Source organism: Polyodon spathula, chromosome 11, assembly GCF_017654505.1.
Source record: "Polyodon spathula isolate WHYD16114869_AA chromosome 11, ASM1765450v1, whole genome shotgun sequence".
NCBI lineage: Eukaryota > Metazoa > Chordata > Actinopteri > Acipenseriformes > Polyodontidae > Polyodon > Polyodon spathula.
Window position 1 is genome coordinate 41780513 of NC_054544.1, and position 17499 is coordinate 41798011.

At 39.4% G+C, this 17499-nt stretch overlaps 2 protein-coding genes across 2 annotated transcripts; one reads left to right on the plus strand and one right to left on the minus strand.

The window, feature by feature from the left end:
* Positions 1-13477: 13477 nt before the first annotated feature.
* Positions 13478-14566, plus strand: LOC121323483 (probable G-protein coupled receptor 148). The gene has a single exon (XM_041264568.1). The coding sequence runs from the start codon at positions 13478-13480 to the stop codon at positions 14564-14566; it is 1089 nt and encodes a 362-aa protein (XP_041120502.1).
* Positions 14567-15550: 984 nt separating this feature from the next.
* LOC121323484 (odorant receptor 131-2-like) lies at positions 15551-16725 on the minus strand. Its single transcript, XM_041264569.1, has one exon. The coding sequence runs from the start codon at positions 16723-16725 to the stop codon at positions 15709-15711; it is 1017 nt and encodes a 338-aa protein (XP_041120503.1). The 3' UTR covers positions 15551-15708.
* Positions 16726-17499: the final 774 nt, after the last annotated feature.

Genomic DNA, 17499 nt, shown 5'->3' on the forward strand with positions numbered 1-17499 from the left:
GCTTTATGGTCGGTATGGATGCATTGCTGCAAAATGTTGCCCTCCATATACTTTCTGAAACCCAGGACTGAGTGGCAATTTTAAGAAATGAACGTACATCAGAGCATGCAATTGATATGATGGGACAAGATTCTCACATAAGTTTACTCGTCAGAATTTGATATAAAAAAATGAACGGAATATGAAGCAGCTGTAGGCGAACAAAACAATTGCATAAATGCGAACTGTCATTCATTTCCATTTGTTATTGTTATGAAATGTGCAAACTCGAAAGAAGTACATGTTATTACAAACTGAAGCTAGGTTAAAAACAGTTTTACACCTCAGCAAAGCATGTTACTGGCTGCAAAATATGTCAACTGGGGAAGCAGCTGCTAAGTTTGACAGGAGAAAAAGTGATTAGAAAGTATTTCACTCTCCAGGCAAAATGAGCAAAGAAGTGCAAATAAATGCTTGCAAGCAGATACTTATTTAACTTTGTGTAATACTAGATATCATTTAAAAAACAAAATACATGTTTGCTTTCAAACCCACACCACAATATAGGAAATTTAACTGCAAGACAAGTTATTGTTTAAGCTACAGTCACTTTAAGGTTAAAAGTGGGCATCACAATTCAGCATAATGTACCAAAATGTGATATTTATGTCCTTTTCTGATACTTCTTTGTTAAAGTACTTTGAATACGAATTCAGGATCTTAACGTCAGTTCTAGTTGACGCCAGCCATAGATATATGTAAGGTAAGCTAGATCAGCCAAAGCATATGTAAGTGCCAGCCCAATCTGAGCAAGTCACTTAACCTTGTGCTCCATCCTGCGGATAAGATGTTAAATCAATGTCCTATTGTAAGTGACTCTGCATATAATGCACAGTTCACAGCCTAACTCTATAAAGCACTTTGTGATAGTGATCTACTATGAAAGGTGCTATATAAAAATTATTATTATTATTATTATTATTATTATTATTATTATTATCATTATTATTATTATTATTATCTAGTGCACATCGTTGTATTGCAAGTAATTGAAAAGGAAACTGGATTTCTGTTCACTAGATTACACTGACTCATCCCTTATAAAAGTTTACCATATTAAATTGGCAATTTTGCAGTTTTTCCGTGGTTATACATACTTTGCATTTAGCACAGTTTGCCTCATTTTATAGTTTTTTAATATGCTTTACCTGGAATGTCATTTCTGTACTTTTATACTGCATATCTTTCTCACCATCTGATAACAGTAAAAAAGTTTCTGTTTACTGTTATCCTTTGTGGATGAAGCTACTTGTGGGATGCTGCAGAGTACACAATGCCTGCTGTGTATCAGCCTACTTCAGTCATTCAAATTGTACTGTAACATGCATAGTTTCCATGTGACGTGGTAATTATACTTTCTATTCCCAAAGGTAATTATATGGACATGTGGGGAGGGTGTGGGGGTCATATATTAATTATGATTTCCATTACGTGAGATTAGATGTTAAAACATGTTGATTTGAACTTGGCTCTCGCAAAGACAAGCACCAACTAAGATGTAGCTTTATAGTAAACTAATGTGATCCATTTGCATCTCCATTCATTTGCATTTCTTTCCATCTGATGATGTAGATATCCATCTGCCTGGTGTTGAAAATATATTGAGATGAATCATTGCCATTAGAAAATAGGATGTGGACTTCCTGTTTGTTGCAAATAGATAATAAAGGACAGTAGACAATGCTCATCTCAAGGAAGAAAAAGGGAAGGGTTTCTGCAAGCTTTCATTTTCCCTTTGTAAAAGGATTTATTCATAAATGAATGCCTGAAAATGTGCTCTGAACAGTAAGGTCCCATTATGTTAATGTTTGTTTCATGAATAAGTCTTTTTAAACCTCAAAGAATAGGGGTCTGTAAGATGGGAGGTGACACAAATCCAGTATTTACTATGGAAGTTGTTTTACCTTTTAAGATGGTATCCGCCATGATCAACCTCTTGAACAGAGAAGATTACTTCAGCTATTGTAGATCCTACCAAAGTTTTCATACACTGTGTTATATGGGCTCCATGCGCTGCCATTGCTGGTAGTGTCACGTGAGCTGTTCCGTGTGTTGATATGTAAATAAATCCTGTTGGCCTGCGGGGTGTATCAACTTTAACTTACATCTTGATCTCCTGCCTGTCACTCAGCAGCGAATGCACGCATCCACACGGCAGACGGCTACTCTGTCACAAGCATTAATACCCTTAATCTTTCCAAACAAGGGATTTAGGGGAGCTCCCTAATAAAAGCTGAATCTCAAAACAATAATTGTGTGAATATAGTCATTGTTACAGCTGTGTATAATGGTATTTAAAACAGGATTCATTCATCCTACTTTTTACATGTCTGCCCTTACTCTGGTCCCACTGCAGTCGAATATGTGACGTATTACAGTACTGAAGTTGTTTAAAGATGGAATCAGGACCACAATGCAGTATGGTAACGCTTTATGAAGACATTCATTAACCCCAGGTGCTGAGGTGGGCCTCCCTCTTCAGAATCCAACGACTATCGTTCTCAGAGTCTCAGCACCCTTTAGCTCTGAGAAAATGTGTCCAGGAGCCCCTGAAGCGCCAACTCTGCTCCTCCCTTCCAGCAGACCCCAGCTAGACCTTGCATGCAGCCGGGACAAGGATAGACCAGAGACCCTCTCACAGGAGCTTCAGGGTAAGCTGAAGCTCCTCAGTGGGAGCACTGCTCTTGAGGAGACCGTCCACTCGCTAATGGACTTGGGGTTCACTGAGGATCAGGTGATCCAGCTATGTGAGGGAGCCTCTAGCCAGACGGTCTCCCTGAGCAAACAGGGCCTGTCCACACTCTCAACACCACCCTGGGGTTAAACCACAGCAGCATTCTGCGGGTCCTGGAGGAGTGTCCTGAGCTCCCACACGTCAGTGGGAACCAGCTCCAGCATGCATTGTCAGCCTGAGGAAGCTGGATCTGTTAGAAGGTGTGGTCTAATCATTGTGTATGGAACCATTCTTAGCATTCAACTTAATCCTACCCAGACAGGTACTTTTGTAGTCCCAAAAATAGTTGGAAATCTGTCTAAACCAGCGGTGGGGTTTTCTTAATTAAATTATAAATGATGGTTTAATCTGAGAGGGAGTGGAATTATTTAACCAGGCTCATTAACCATTAACTTCCCATCTGTTAGCGTCTGTGATTCTATTCAGATCCTCCAAATCCAACCATATCTTTTATTCAAAGAGAAAGTAGCTACACATATTATTTTAAATGCTGTTATTTCTCTTCCTATTAAAGGTATTTCCCATCATTGTGGCTCCAGGTTCTGTTGCTCCAGAGTTGGTATATTATAATTTATCTCTATGTCTTTGAACTTGGTTAGAGCTTGTCACTGTGTTGCGTGATTTGAATGAGGGTGTTCTGTCCCAGCAGTTAGGCTTCACCAGACAAGATCAAAGAATGTTGAAAATCAGATGAAGGCATATTTACATAAACATTTGAATAATTGAATAATCAGTATCTGCTGCAAGCCAGAACCACCAGAATGATCGCAAAGAGCAGTTTTATTTGACTGTTTTTATTGTTTTATTTTACCACCTGTTCCTTGAACCCCACTAAAAAAAAAAAAAAAAAAAAAAAAAGTTAGTGTACTATTAGTGACCAACAAACCATCAACAATTATTAAGTTTGTTCCTTCATAAGTACTTGAGGCGTTTGTCTACTTGAGTTCCTAACACATATTTATTTATTTATTTATGTTTTTTGTTATAAGAGATAAAAAGTGAGTTTTCTTAAACCTCCAACTTCGCTTGACTGTCTGTATTCCTTGTTACTGGATAAACCTCAGTGTCTCTCCGCAGGCAGCCTGCAGCGGGTAGTGGCTCACTGCCCGTACATCTTCAACCTCACCCCCAAACGTTTGGGCACTGCGGTGCGCTTCCTGCAGGAGGAGCGTCAGTTTACAGGACAACAGGTGACAGAGATCCTGCGCAGCACTCCCGCCATACTGCTGGAGGAGAACCGCCAACTCCAGTACAAATTCCAGGTAAGAACTCTCTAAACATGTAGTTAAGGCATATTGAAGGCATTGTAAAACAGCATTGTGAAGCATAGGGAAGGCATGGTAAAACAGCATTGTGAAGCATAGGGAAGGCATGGTAAAACAACATAGTGAAGGCACGGTAAAACAGCATTGTGAAACGTAGTGAAGGCATGGTAAAGCGTATTAAAAAAGAAAAGAAACATGACAAACACATGGAAACTGTGATAAATGCACAGTGTAACCAGGGGGAAGATTTTGTGCTAGAAGGTGGAATGTTTTTACTATAAATTCGAAGTTGCTCCATTTCTCATTTAAAGCAGTAATTGCAGGGCGAAACAGCAGTGTGGTGGTGACACATGTTCCTGGTGAAAGTTGTTTATTTACAGGACAATAATAATTTCAAAACAATGGGTTTTGTTGAGCGCAGGTTGAAGCTATACGGAAAGCAGCAGTTTACTGTGTACCGAGACCTCATTGACTGAGCTATCTAATCCAATAGATATTTACACATGCTTATTAATACACTGCCTTCCAGAAAATATTGGCAAACTATTGTGTCCCATTACTGTGGTAGGAATTGTTGGAAGGTAGCATGTGTGTTCATGGTGACACAGTGGGTGTACACACTACCCTGTAACAAGGGAGATTCAAGTTATGAACTTTCTCTGGAATTTAAGACCAATTTACATTGTCTTTCTGTTAGCTCAAAATAGTGTTTGTTCCCCAAAGAAATAGTCAAACAATATGGTTTTATAATTTTAATTTAATAAGACAAAAAATGGTATTTCTACAACAGGGATCATTTTATAAATTATTAATATTGTTATTGCTCAATTGTATATCAACCAAACATGTTATTTGCTATTTATTACATCACAAAATCAAAAGGCACACCACTACAGTTAAACCCTCCATATGGAAACATCATTTTAATCATTCCTCCAAGTCAGTTCTGGGAGCCTCGGAGGACTTCCTGACCAAGGTGGCCAGGGCTTCGCCTGACGAGTTTCAGGTCTTCAGGAAGCTTCTGACCCACGAGCAAGAGGAGGAAAAGGAGGGGCAGGAGCAGGACTCTGACAGTAAAGAAGAGGAAGCAGAGGAGGGGTATGAAAGTGAGAACAGTGAACAGACTGTGTACACCAAGAGAAAAAAGTAACCCCCTTTACTCCTCTTGCTTGCAGGGACTGACTTGTTTCTGTGTAATTATTAGTTTTTTCAAACTGTATTGATCCTGTAAAACCGTTACAGCCATCATGCTATAACGGTTTTATGTCTAAAAATTCAATAACACGTAGGCCTAATAAAGGATTTGGTAACATTACATCAGTTACTAAAATTAACTTGTTTGTCTTTTTAAATGTTTTTTGGGTTGTTTAGAAGAGCAATGCCATATATAGTTTTCACATGATCTAATGTAGTGTACTGTAAATTCAAATTATATATTAAAGTGGACATTCCGTCAGCTTAAACAAGGTACTATTTTATATATGGTATCCTTTGTTCTTTTTCAAATTGTTTCTGTTTTGGCTTTTGCCCTAAGTTTCAACAACCCTCCAAGAGTGGGCAAGTTTGCATTAAAATATCTTTAACATATATAAACTACAGCATTTTTTTTTTTTTTATGAGAATAATTACTTCAATCAGTTAACTTGTTGTGAGGATTGAAGTTCTTTCAGGTTGTGGTACCATTCAATTTGTTTTTATCACAGATTGTGAAGCAAAAACCGTACTATAGTTTTTGTTCACCAGGAGAAAGAGGCTTCAGAGTGAATAAGAAAAATATCAACCAGTTCAAGAATATAGTGTTATGTTACAGAGAGGTAAGAAAATTTTTTACAAACCTTGGTTATAACCGTTGGGTAAAATTTACAAGTGGGATAATGTTTAAAGAGTGGCAGACCCATTGTCATCAAAGTACCCAAATTAAATGCAATTGGGTTTGGCTTCCAATTGGATTGCAATGACTGATACACACTCGTGAAAGAGTGCTTTGTCAGGTAATGGGAATATTCAGCTTTACCTGTGTAACAGCAAGCAATAAGAAGCGGAATATCACAGAGTATGTGCTGTTTGTTTTAAATAGGATGAGTGGAAAGTGATGCATGTATACCATAACCTGCTCCAATAACACCTGAGGTGTGTACAGGGTTGTGACAAAGTGCCCGCCCCTGTGTATATTATCTGTTATGTGTTGCGTGTGGTGTGTTTAAAGGTTGGTGTATAGACATTGGTACACGGGATATAAACGGGTCTGTGTAACACAAGTGTTTAAAAATGTATATGTGTATTTAGGCATGAGGATTGCACAGCACTTCACGTGCAAGTAAAATGTAGTAATATGTGAGCACGGGGAATTGCACTTTACTAATTCACGTGCTGGGATTCAAGTGAATAATTAATTGGTAATTGAATCCCAGCACAACAGTATATATAGATGCACGATGTCACATACTCGCGGTTGGGTGTTCGGTGAGTGGAGAACGTGGGAGAGAGAGAGAGAAAGAGAGAAAGAGATAAGGAGATAAGCATAATTCTAAGTCTCAATTGTTTTGGTGTAGCGTTCATCCACTCTGTGTTTTGTCAGTGTATTCATTTTGTTTGTCTATTTATTTTGGCCTCATGTGCCACGTCCTGTTTTTGTATTGTTACAAACCTTTTATTTTCTGCCTGTTCATTATTAAACTGCGCATCAGCGCCTTCACCATTTCAACAGCTGTGTGCAGAGTCAGTTCCTGTTTCTGGTCTGTCGTCACCCACTTTGGCTGTCTTTGTGACAAGTGGTGTTCTACATGGGATTAACAACACATCCTAGACTAAGACCAGGGCACGGACTGTAGTTTTGGGAAAAAAAAAAAAAAAAAAAATAAAACATGGAAGGCTGGGACTGGAGAGATGGCTGCCAGGACCTGGAGGAGTTCCTCGGTGGTCTGGAGGACCAGGGCTGGTGCCTTGCCTGTGGGGAGTTTGGGCACCCGGTGGTGCGCTGCCCCTACCAGGAAAGAGAGGAGGAACTGCCTCTGCCTCCGCCACCTCCACCGGCAGGAGCAGAGCAGCAGGAGCTGCCTCTGCCTCCGCCACCTTCACTGGCAGGAGACTACATGCCTCTGTCACCTCCATCGGCAGGAGCAGAGCAGCAGGAGCTGCCTCTGCCTCCTCCACCAGCAGAGGGTGAATGGCTGCTGGGTCCCTGTCCACCAGCAGAGGGTGAATGCCTGCTGGTATCACTTCCCCCACCAGCAGAGGGTGAATGCCTGCTGGTATCACTTCCCCCACCATCACGAGGAGAGGAGCTGGAGCTTCCTCTGCCTCCACCTCCATCAGGGGGAGAGGAGCAGGAGCCAGGACTAGATGCTGGTGGCTAGAAGCATGGGGAAGAACCTCCCGGCCACAGTGGCTGAAAAGAGGGCCTACACCCGCACCCCAGCTTGTCCTGACTGCCAGCCTCGCTTCGCCCAAGGATGCCAGCCTCGCTTCGCCCAGGGATGCCAGCCTCGCTTCGCCCAGGGATGCCAGCCTCGCTTCGCCCAAGGATGCCTCTGCATCGCCTGGGGTTGCCCGCCGCTCTGCATCTCCTGGGGTTGCCCGCCACTCCGTGTCACAGCCGGAAGTACTGTGGCCGGAACCACACCAAGGGGAGCTGCCAGCGTCGAAGAAGGGGGAAGGTCAGGAGACGACACACCAAGCAGCCTTTCCGCTGCCAGGACTACCCTGGCAGGAGAATTCTACCCTGCTGTCAGCATTGCTGCTGACAGCATTACGACCTGTGGGCCCCTGGAAGCCTCCGGTCCTGGCCAAGGACTTTGGGCGGGACTTTTGGGTTTTTAAAGGAGGGAGGTGGCCATTGAGGCCATGTGTGCTTTGCAGGGGGGGGGGGGTATATGTGACAAAGTGCCCGCCCCTATGTATATTATCTGTTATGTGTTGCGTGTGGTGTGTTTAAAGGTTGGTGTATAGACATTGGTACAAGGGATATAAACGGGTCTGTGTAACACGTGTGTTTAAAATGTGTATGTGTATTTAGGCACAAGGATTGCACAGCACTTCACGTGCAAGTAAAATGTAGTAATATGTGAGGATGGGGAATTGCTCTTTATTAATTCACGTGCTGGGATTCAAGTGAATAATTAATTAGTAATTGAATCCCGGCACAACAGTATATATAGATGCACGTTGTCACATACTGGTGGTTGTGTGTTCGGGAGTGGAGAACGGGGGAGAGAGAGAGAAAGAGATAAGCATAATTCTAAGTCTCAATTGTTTTGGTGTAGTGTTCATCTACTCTGTGTTTTGTCAGTGTATTCGTTTTGTTTGTCTATTTATTTTGGCCTCATGTGCCACGTCCTGTTTTTGTACTGTTACAAACCTTTTATTTTCTGCCTGTTCATTATTAAACTGTGCAGAGTCAGTTCCTGTTTCTGGTCTGTCGTCACCCACTTCGGCTGTTCTTGTGACAAGGGTACCCTGTGATTATGATACCAAAGAAGATCCCTAACAAGTTTTATCAGAATGAGATAAACAAGCTGTATGCAACATAGTAAATTGAAATACTGAAAGACAGTTGGACTGCCAGAGAAACAGCCTCCACATACCCTGAGCATTCACTGTGCAAAAGAAGGTCTTTAGCAAGTTTCGTCACAATCAGACAGGAGATTGTATAGCTACATTCAAAATAGCTAAATGACACACAGAAAGACAGTTGGACAGACAGACAAGCATCATCTGTCCACCCAGAAATGATGATACATTATATAACTCTTGCTTAAGAAGGGCCAGTTTAATGACATGATTTCCATGGTAACCAACTTGTTGATATGTTTCCACTGATTTCAATTGAAAGGCCAAAAATCTCTTCTGTATGGTGCTGTGGCAATGTGCCCTGCCCCTGTGTGTATTTGTGTGTTATATGTTGCGTGTGGTGTGTTAATGTTGGTGTATAGTTATTGGTACACAGGATATAAAGGGGTCTGCGTAGCACAAGTGATTTAAAATATATATTTGTATTAAGCCATGAGGATTGCACATTACTCCACGTGCAAATTAAAATATAGTGTGTGTTCGGGAGTGGAGAACGGGTGAGAGAGAGAAGAGTAAAGCTAAAATATGACAATTGCTACAGCGTGCTGGCAGTGCCAGCAAGGTACTTGTTTAGTGTTCGTACACTTGTTTGTCTGTCTGTTAAGAGTTAGTACGTTTTGTTTGTCTATTTATTTTGGCTCAAGTGCTCTTTTGGTGTCAGTGTTTTTATTACAATCTTTTTATATTCTGTTTTCTTCAATCTTTTATTTTACGATAAACTGGCGCAAGCAAGCGTAGTTTTGCACCATACCTGCAGTGTCTGTCTTTTGCTGCTTCTGGTCTGACATCACCCACTACAGCCGTCTTTGTGACAGCTGCCCACCTAGACAGGATATGCGTAGATTGAATCTGAACACGATATTGCTGGGATTTTCAACACTAACATTGACACATCCATCAATATAAGGGATGACTTACAGAACTGAATCAAGTCCCAGATTTCATAGTGTTAAACCTGTCCAAATATTGCCTTATCAGTGCTGTAAAGTGACATACGTCCCCTACTGCTGTGTTTTTCTTTGCTTTCTCTGTTGCCATGGCAGATCGTGTGCTTCTTTTTAGTCAATGCCTCTGTGAGTCAACATAGCATTATCTATTGATAACACCAGCAATCCCTCAGGGAGAAGATCAGCCTCTAAAAGCATTGGGTTGTGAATGGTTTTTGAGCCAATGATCCACTTCACTTAAAAGCAGGTGAGATGCTTATTTAACTCTTTTTACAGTAAGTGTTCAAGGTTTCATGCCACTGTTCTCTTTGTTTTTTGTTAATGGTCAGTTAATTTTAGAAAAAAGAAAACAAAAAGTCAATTTGAATTTCAGAATGAAATTTATTCAATCAATGTATTGATATTTTCCATTGCTTGAATTGCTGTAAACCTGGGCTGGACTTTTATGGATCAATTAAGAAACTAAAACTAAATTATGTGGCACGGATATGGAGAAGAATAACAGCATACCTGCTTTTGTGCGTTATGTCCAACAAATGTTTAACTTTGTAGTCACAATTTAAAATGTCATTAAATATTATTATAATTATCATCCATAACTATTAAAAACACGTAGTGCAGAATTTCAAAATATGTCATTGAATTTATTATGGCTTTTTTAGTATTTCTATGATTGTAATTAGTTGTTGAAGTTTAGATTTATATAAACTACAACTACACAAAATCTACCCAAAAATCTAGGGTATTTAGACATACATACACACATGGAGGGTTTAGTTTTTGTTAATTGTCTTTAGTATTAAAGAGTCACCACTGATGAATACTCTAGTATCCAGTGCTGTGCTGTATTGTATTGCCCTCCATGATTGTGACATTCTTAATGTTTTTAACAAATCTTATCACCTTAGTTTGATTGCACTATTGTAAAGATATTTTGCAAACAAAATCCAGTAGACTCTGTTTTGGGTATGAAAGGGCTTAAAGGAATGAACAATGAAGAAATAACTCAATCTACCTTATTCCTTAGAATTGAAGATGCAGCCTGTATTTCCCACCCTTAATTTGATTATTCACACCTGTTTTTCTCCCAATTTTTGTGAACTGTGGTATTGCTTGGCATATCAAAAAAATAGGGGGCTTGGTCAGCATTTCTGTTCTGTCCAAGCTGGCACTGTTTGTTAGAAACACTGAAATTGTAAAAACTTCTCTTCGAATTCATCAGGAAGCTAATGACGCGTCTATGTTTCGAGATCAAGCAATAACATTTTGGTTTATGTACGTCACGTTGCTGCTTGTCTATTCGGGCAGTCTTTTGTTGGTGATTTTATACACGCATCACTATACTGTACTCGAATTTAAGACGCAGGCTATTTTTGAGAAGAAAATAAAAAGTGGGTCTTAAATTCGAAGGAATCTAGAACAACAAAGTGTGTGGGGGGGGGGGGGGGGGGGGGGGGTTGACATAGTTAACCCTAGCCAACACTCTAGGCTCAGCACAGAAACCAGAATCAAATCGTTTAAGAATCTGACTTCTGAATCTAGCAACCAAACAAGCATAGATCGGCCGAATGGCCTCCCTTCCTTTGTAGATCTTCTTATGTTCTTATGGATTAAAAATAGCCTGGATAACATCTAAGCCTGTTTTGTTACCTACATTGCTCAGTTTGCATGTTGCCTCACCAAAGATACCCACTTACCAATCAGGTAGATGCAGAATCAACTGAAGCTCCATTTTCACTGTCAAGCCCCTCTTTTCACCAGCTGAACCAAAGCAGTGGATGTTACCAAGCTACTGAACCCTGGCGACGAGGGCCTAGCCTGGGAAGACCCCAATGGAAGTCAAGCAACTGACCAGTAGGGGTTGGGGTAGGGGTTGACCAGTTTATTTTCCATCTTGACCTAAGGCAATTCAGAGCCCACTGTGGGTCTCCAGCCAGATTGCCATGAGCAGGTTTCGAACCACGCTTGCATGGCTCACCCTGCTCTTAAACTATTACTGTGGGCCCTATATCGGTGGCATATTTTAAAGAATGTTGAACAACAATTCTTCTTCCTCCATATGAAAAGCCAAATTAGAATCTAAATTTGGATTCTGCATGTCGTTCAGCTTCTTTGGGTAAAGTTAGAGTCACTTTTCAAAGATTTTTACTCAAATGTAAATTAATCAATTGCAAAAGCCTTTTAAGTTATGAAATGAAAAATAAACAACATAAGTGTTCTTAAAATGTCTTAAATAAAATACTGTACCTGATGCGTTTATTTCCAGTTCTAAACAAGAGATTCTGAAGTGTAATTTGGCTTAGAAAATTGTTTTGCTTTCTAATAATTGTTTATTCTAATAGTTGCCATAGGGATCTTTAGGGTCCAAAGGCATAGGTAAGGGGGTAATTGTATATCGGCGATAATATAAAAGTCAAATAAATAAAGGTTGCCGTATCATAATACTAGTAAATGTGTTTTATGTTAGGATGGGTTAGACAGTGTGGGAGATGATTACCTCAGGTTACTTTGTATTGTTTCTATGGTGATTCAAGTGGACTAATTTCACAGACAGGATGTTAATTACAGCAATACTATCTCTTAATAGTCTCTAATCTACTTGCTGGTCTTATTTCATTTAGTCATATCCCCAATAAATCCAATTTTACACATACAGCACTATCCCTTGGCTTTATAACATAAATTACAACAGGAAAATGGAAACGGCTAATGTTTCGGGGTGGGGGGGGGGGGGGGGGGTCTTACATACAAAGAACTTTTAAAATGCTGCAGTCCTGCGATGTACACTGTCTGGTCACGTTATTAGGACCTGTACCTAATAGCGGGTTGGTTGGGCCTCCGTATGCCACAGCCTTGATACAAGTTCATCCCACACAGGACATGGTGAATTATTATTTGTGAAAGAGGTGATTGTCTTCTGGAATAATCAAGGGACCCAAGGTAACTCATGATAACATTATCCCCACCAGTGCAATGCCTAATATAATCGAGAGGACAGGTCCTAATAAAATGACCAGGAGTCTTAATACTTTATTAAAGGGACACTTTGTACAATTTTTTAAAAGCTACATTTATAAAGTGTGGTGATTTTAGAACCGAAAAAATTAAACAACATGTCAATTACGTACCACAATGGTAATACACCAACAATATCTTAATTTCAATAATATAATTTCCTTAAAATTCTTTTGAACTGTATTGATGATGTAATACAAAAAAATGATGTCATCTCCTTGCAACTAAAAAAAAAAAAAAATAACAAATGAGCATTTTTGCAAAATTTCCTTTGGGGTGCAGAAGCATTATGTGGGCTGTTTGCTCCCAGAATCCCACAGTGCAATGTTTGTTCCAGGTCCTTGATGACGTGTGGTGTGCTAATTGTTCCGTGAGGGTTCTTCAGGTTGATACACTGGAAATGTAATCCAAATTGTTGAATGTTTATTTAAGAAAAAGCTTGAGTTGTTTTTTGTTCTACTTCTAATAGATCGACCCTATCCTGGACGACATGTACAACTGTAATGACATTGACGTACGTGTAGACAAATTGTAGACAAATTGTATATATATATATATATAATATATAGATATATATTATATATATTAATATATATATATATATATATATATATATATTTGTGTAATGATAGTAGAATTACCTCTAGTAGTAAATTTAACAGTGCTCCCTCATTATAAAGTGACATATATGAGCTGAAATTTGAAGATAACACAGGTGTTTTTTTCTTCTTCTGTTTACCTTGTAGCAGATGCTTTTACACATGAATAAATCATTTGTATTATACATCTTCCGAAACCTGTCAAGACATTTTTAAATGATAAAAGTTTCATTTGTTTCCCCTGCCTGCAGACGTAAGAACACAACATTACTACTGAAACATTATTCAAGTATTGCAGTGAATTCCAGCATGTCCTTGCCTGGCCTGAACCATTCTGAACTGGAATGGACCCCTATCATAGCTTGGGATCCTGGAGTCTCTGGAGTCACGGAAGAACTGAGCACAGGCAGTGCAAATTCAAGTTCTCAAGACGCCACTTATGACTGGTTCTTGAGGAGCCGCTACTGGCACTTGGAACTGTTCCTGATCTCTGCAGCTGTCTTGTTCCTGGTCAGCCTCTTAGCCAACCCGCTCATACTCATCTGCATAGTCTCCAGCAGGAAACTCAGACAAGAATCCCGCTACTTGCTACTGGCAAACACCCTGTTATCGGACATCATCTTCTCAATCTTAAACCTGGTGGTTTCAATCTGCAACATGCAAGGCTGGCCGCTACACAGGCTGTTCTGTGTCATCCTCATGGTTATCATTGTTACATCTTACTCCAGCAGCATCATAACTATCACGCTGATGGTTTTTGACACTTACCTGGCAGTCCACTGGCCGCTGCATTACGAAAACATTGTGCCATCTTCCAGAACCAAAAAGATATTGCCCGCCATTTGGGTATTGACATCCCTATACCCAGTTACCATTATGATCATAATGGAAATGCTTGACAACCAACCTCTTAAACAGCAGAAGGTTTGTCTCATGTTATTGATTCTGGGCTCTGGGCCATTAGGTAATGAAATGATAATTGGTGTCCACGTGTACTTCACTTTAGGTGCCCTACTGTGTTCGTCTGTGGTTGTGTTTTGTTTAATACGCTTGTACTGGACCACCAAGACATCTGGTCTTTGGCAGAGTCCATACTCGCGGGCTAAAGTGACTTTAATTATTCACACTGTGATGCTTCTCCTTTACTTTGGTCCTGGTTTGGTTTTTGCCATCGAGATCATTTTGCTTCAGAAGGATACTGTGAGCTTGGACGTCAAGGTGTGGACGCATTCTGCAAACAGCAACTTTCTGATGATGCTTCCGAGAGCTTTTTTTCCTTACCTGTATGGACTGAGGTACAGGGAAATATTAAACACTCTCAAAAGGCTATTTAGGAGAAGGACAATCAGTCAACTGGATGTACTGACTTCGGTACCTTGTTGTCTTTCAGTTACATAAGGAATCATTTAGCCCTAATCTGTACTGTTCTGGTGTACACTATTTGGTGATCATTCTGATTAATTGGCATACATAACCATGTTATAACATTGTAATAACTGGGTAACTACTGATGTTTTCTTTATGTATAATATAATTCCACATTTGAGACAGTTCTATGAATCATATTTTTAAATGAACAATTTTGTTCATATTAATATTTCTTGGATTAACATTGCTGGACGCTGAGGTGAAGCCCAGTTGCATGTTTGCAGTGCCACAAAAGGGAAGTTTGCATTTGTTTTTTTAGCAACAAAATTTACTTCCCAACTCAACCTTACTCCTATTCATGAGAGACACCTTTCTTTCTTAAGGCTCTCTTGAAGTGCTGCTGCACTGCTGCATGAAGGTCTGCAGTCTACTTAATTAGTAATAGCCTTTTGCTCTAAATTACCTCTGCTTTAAGCCACATGTATACTCCTGCAGCTATTTCTGTTTTATGAAAAGACTAAATTATATAAAGGGGCTTGTTGCTGAGAAGTTGTAGAATTATTGCAATCTGTTATTTTTTTTAATTATTTTTAATCACGCCATTATATCAATGAAGTCCTTCAGTCTAAGGCAATTAAATACACAAATCAGATTTATTAATATATATTTTTTATGAGTTAGGAATGAAATAATTAATAATAATGAAGTTTATTACTTTTCCCATTCTTTCTTTTTGAAAATGCAATTCTATCAGATATTTTAATTGTATAAACATTTAGCTTAATTGTTGAGAGCAGCAAAGAGCAGAACCACAGAGAATAACGCAAACTGGGAGGAGACGACAGTACCAGATGCCTGATCATTTAAGGTTAATACTGTGGTTATTACTATAATTATTTCGCCATAAAACATTTCAATACAACACAAGCTTTTTTTTAAAGCATCCTTCATGTTAATATCACAGAATGCTTTACAAAAAGAGATATCTGTCAAAATAAGTTATACAATCAGATGTAAAAATAAGAATGGAATCTGGGTCTCTGACACTCTGAGAAATAGAAATCCAAAGGCATGGGGCATTACACATAAAAACGTTTTTTTTTAGGGTTTGCAGGGATGTGTTGCTTCAATTTTCATAAGACAAATGATAATACCACCCCCTTTTTTATTTTCTATTCTCCCGGGCTAATCTGCACCTTATATTTAATCATAGATTTTATGGTTTTAGACAACTCCCTGCTCCTTAAGCCATATATGTAGGGAATGAGTGCCCTTGGTAGCATCATAACAATGTTGGACATGATCATCGAAGAGTAAACCATCGACTGGAGATCCATCAGATAATAGGAGTACAGAACTGTTTCCAGCATCAGTATTATCACTGGGCAAAAGTAGAAGAAGAAGAGAACAGAGTGAAGAGAGAAAGTCTGTCTGGCTCTGGAAAATCCATTCCAAATGCCACAACTCCGGGTCTTCCAGTACATCATGCAGTAGCAGCCCACGATCAGGACAAAACAGACGGTAAACAAGATAATTACTATAAAGTTGTACAACTGGCTTACTTTTTGGCTGACTGGTTTAATGAAGAAAATAATGTCGAAAATGCAGACTGGAATTTTACATAGCATGGTCTCCTTGGCAGATAAGAATACATAAATAAATATCGAAGATGTAGTTGAAACCACCCAAATACCAACAATTAGCTTGACAGCTCTGGGTGTGGGCAGGAAAGAGATATAGCGCAGAGGCCAGTTGATTGCCAAGAAGACATCCACCACCATTGCCGTAACATTCAAAATGCCAGTGAAATACGTAGTGCTCAGAAGAATTAAAAGAAATTGACAGAGTATATTGGTGAAAAAAAAAGGCGCGATATTGGTAGCTGTAATGGTAAGATTCACAATGCAGTAAATCAAGTCACTGATTAAAGTGTTGGCGAGCAGTCTGTACCTTGTCTCTTGATAAAGGGTGTTACTGGAAAATATAGCAAGAAGGACCAAGGGGCTGGCTGGCAGCACAGCTACCAGGGATACAGCGGCAGGAATGATGAAGAATTTCCCTCCTCCATACGTCAGAACCTGAGACCAGTTCTCAATGATCTTTATGACAGAAAATCTGGAGTTGTTTCCAAAGGCATGATCCACTGTCAACCCTGAAGAGTTGAACTGTGTGAAGCTACACAGATTCATCGTTACAAACATAAACAAGCCAGGTCTGATGTGCAAGCAGGTCTCTTAAATTCCTACAATGTTAATTTGTATTTTCAATCCTCCAGCAGGTATTTTGTATTCTTCCTTCTATCAAAAGCTGTCCTGGGAACTTTGACTCTCAGACTGTATATTGTGGTGTAAGGTAAGGTGTAGTTGCCTCTCCAGTATAAATTGCCCGCTACTTTGTTTTAAGAAAAAGCTCTACAAATGTTGACCGTGATTTCTGTTTCAACCCTTTTGTTCTTATGTGACGAGTATTTTTGTTACCAGGTAATACACGGGTACAGCTGATTTTTGACAAGAGTTCTCAAATGCAAAACAAAAAAAGAAAGAAAGAAATTGCCTTTTAATAATAAAACAGACTACAGGTGGCTTAATGGAAAGTTAATCTATCTGTCAATACAATTTAATGTGATGTAATAGGTTTATACCACAAATTCCTAACACTCTGGCCTAAAACACAATGTCCAGATTAATCATTAATATTTGAACATATTTATGTAGGATAGAGCCATAGAGGTGCCAAGTCATGATTTTATGCCAGTATTGCCAGCTTTGTCAGGTGTTGGAGAATTGAAAATAAAGCCAGGCTTATTAAAAAGTATCCTGGGCACATCTGAGGTTTATATCCTGGTTATATTAATAAAGGATTAAAGCAATGGATCACCATTTCATGTCCATGCATACTCTGTCACCATTTACAAGAGAGGTGTACTGTTGAAGATTTATAATTTCAAAATACATTTTAACATT

Coding starts and splice junctions, on each gene's coding strand:
- LOC121323483 (XM_041264568.1), top strand. CDS start 13,478: ATGTCCTTGCCTGGCCTGAACCATTCTGAACTGGAATGGACCCCTATC.
- LOC121323484 (XM_041264569.1), bottom strand. CDS start 16,725: ATGAATCTGTGTAGCTTCACACAGTTCAACTCTTCAGGGTTGACAGTG.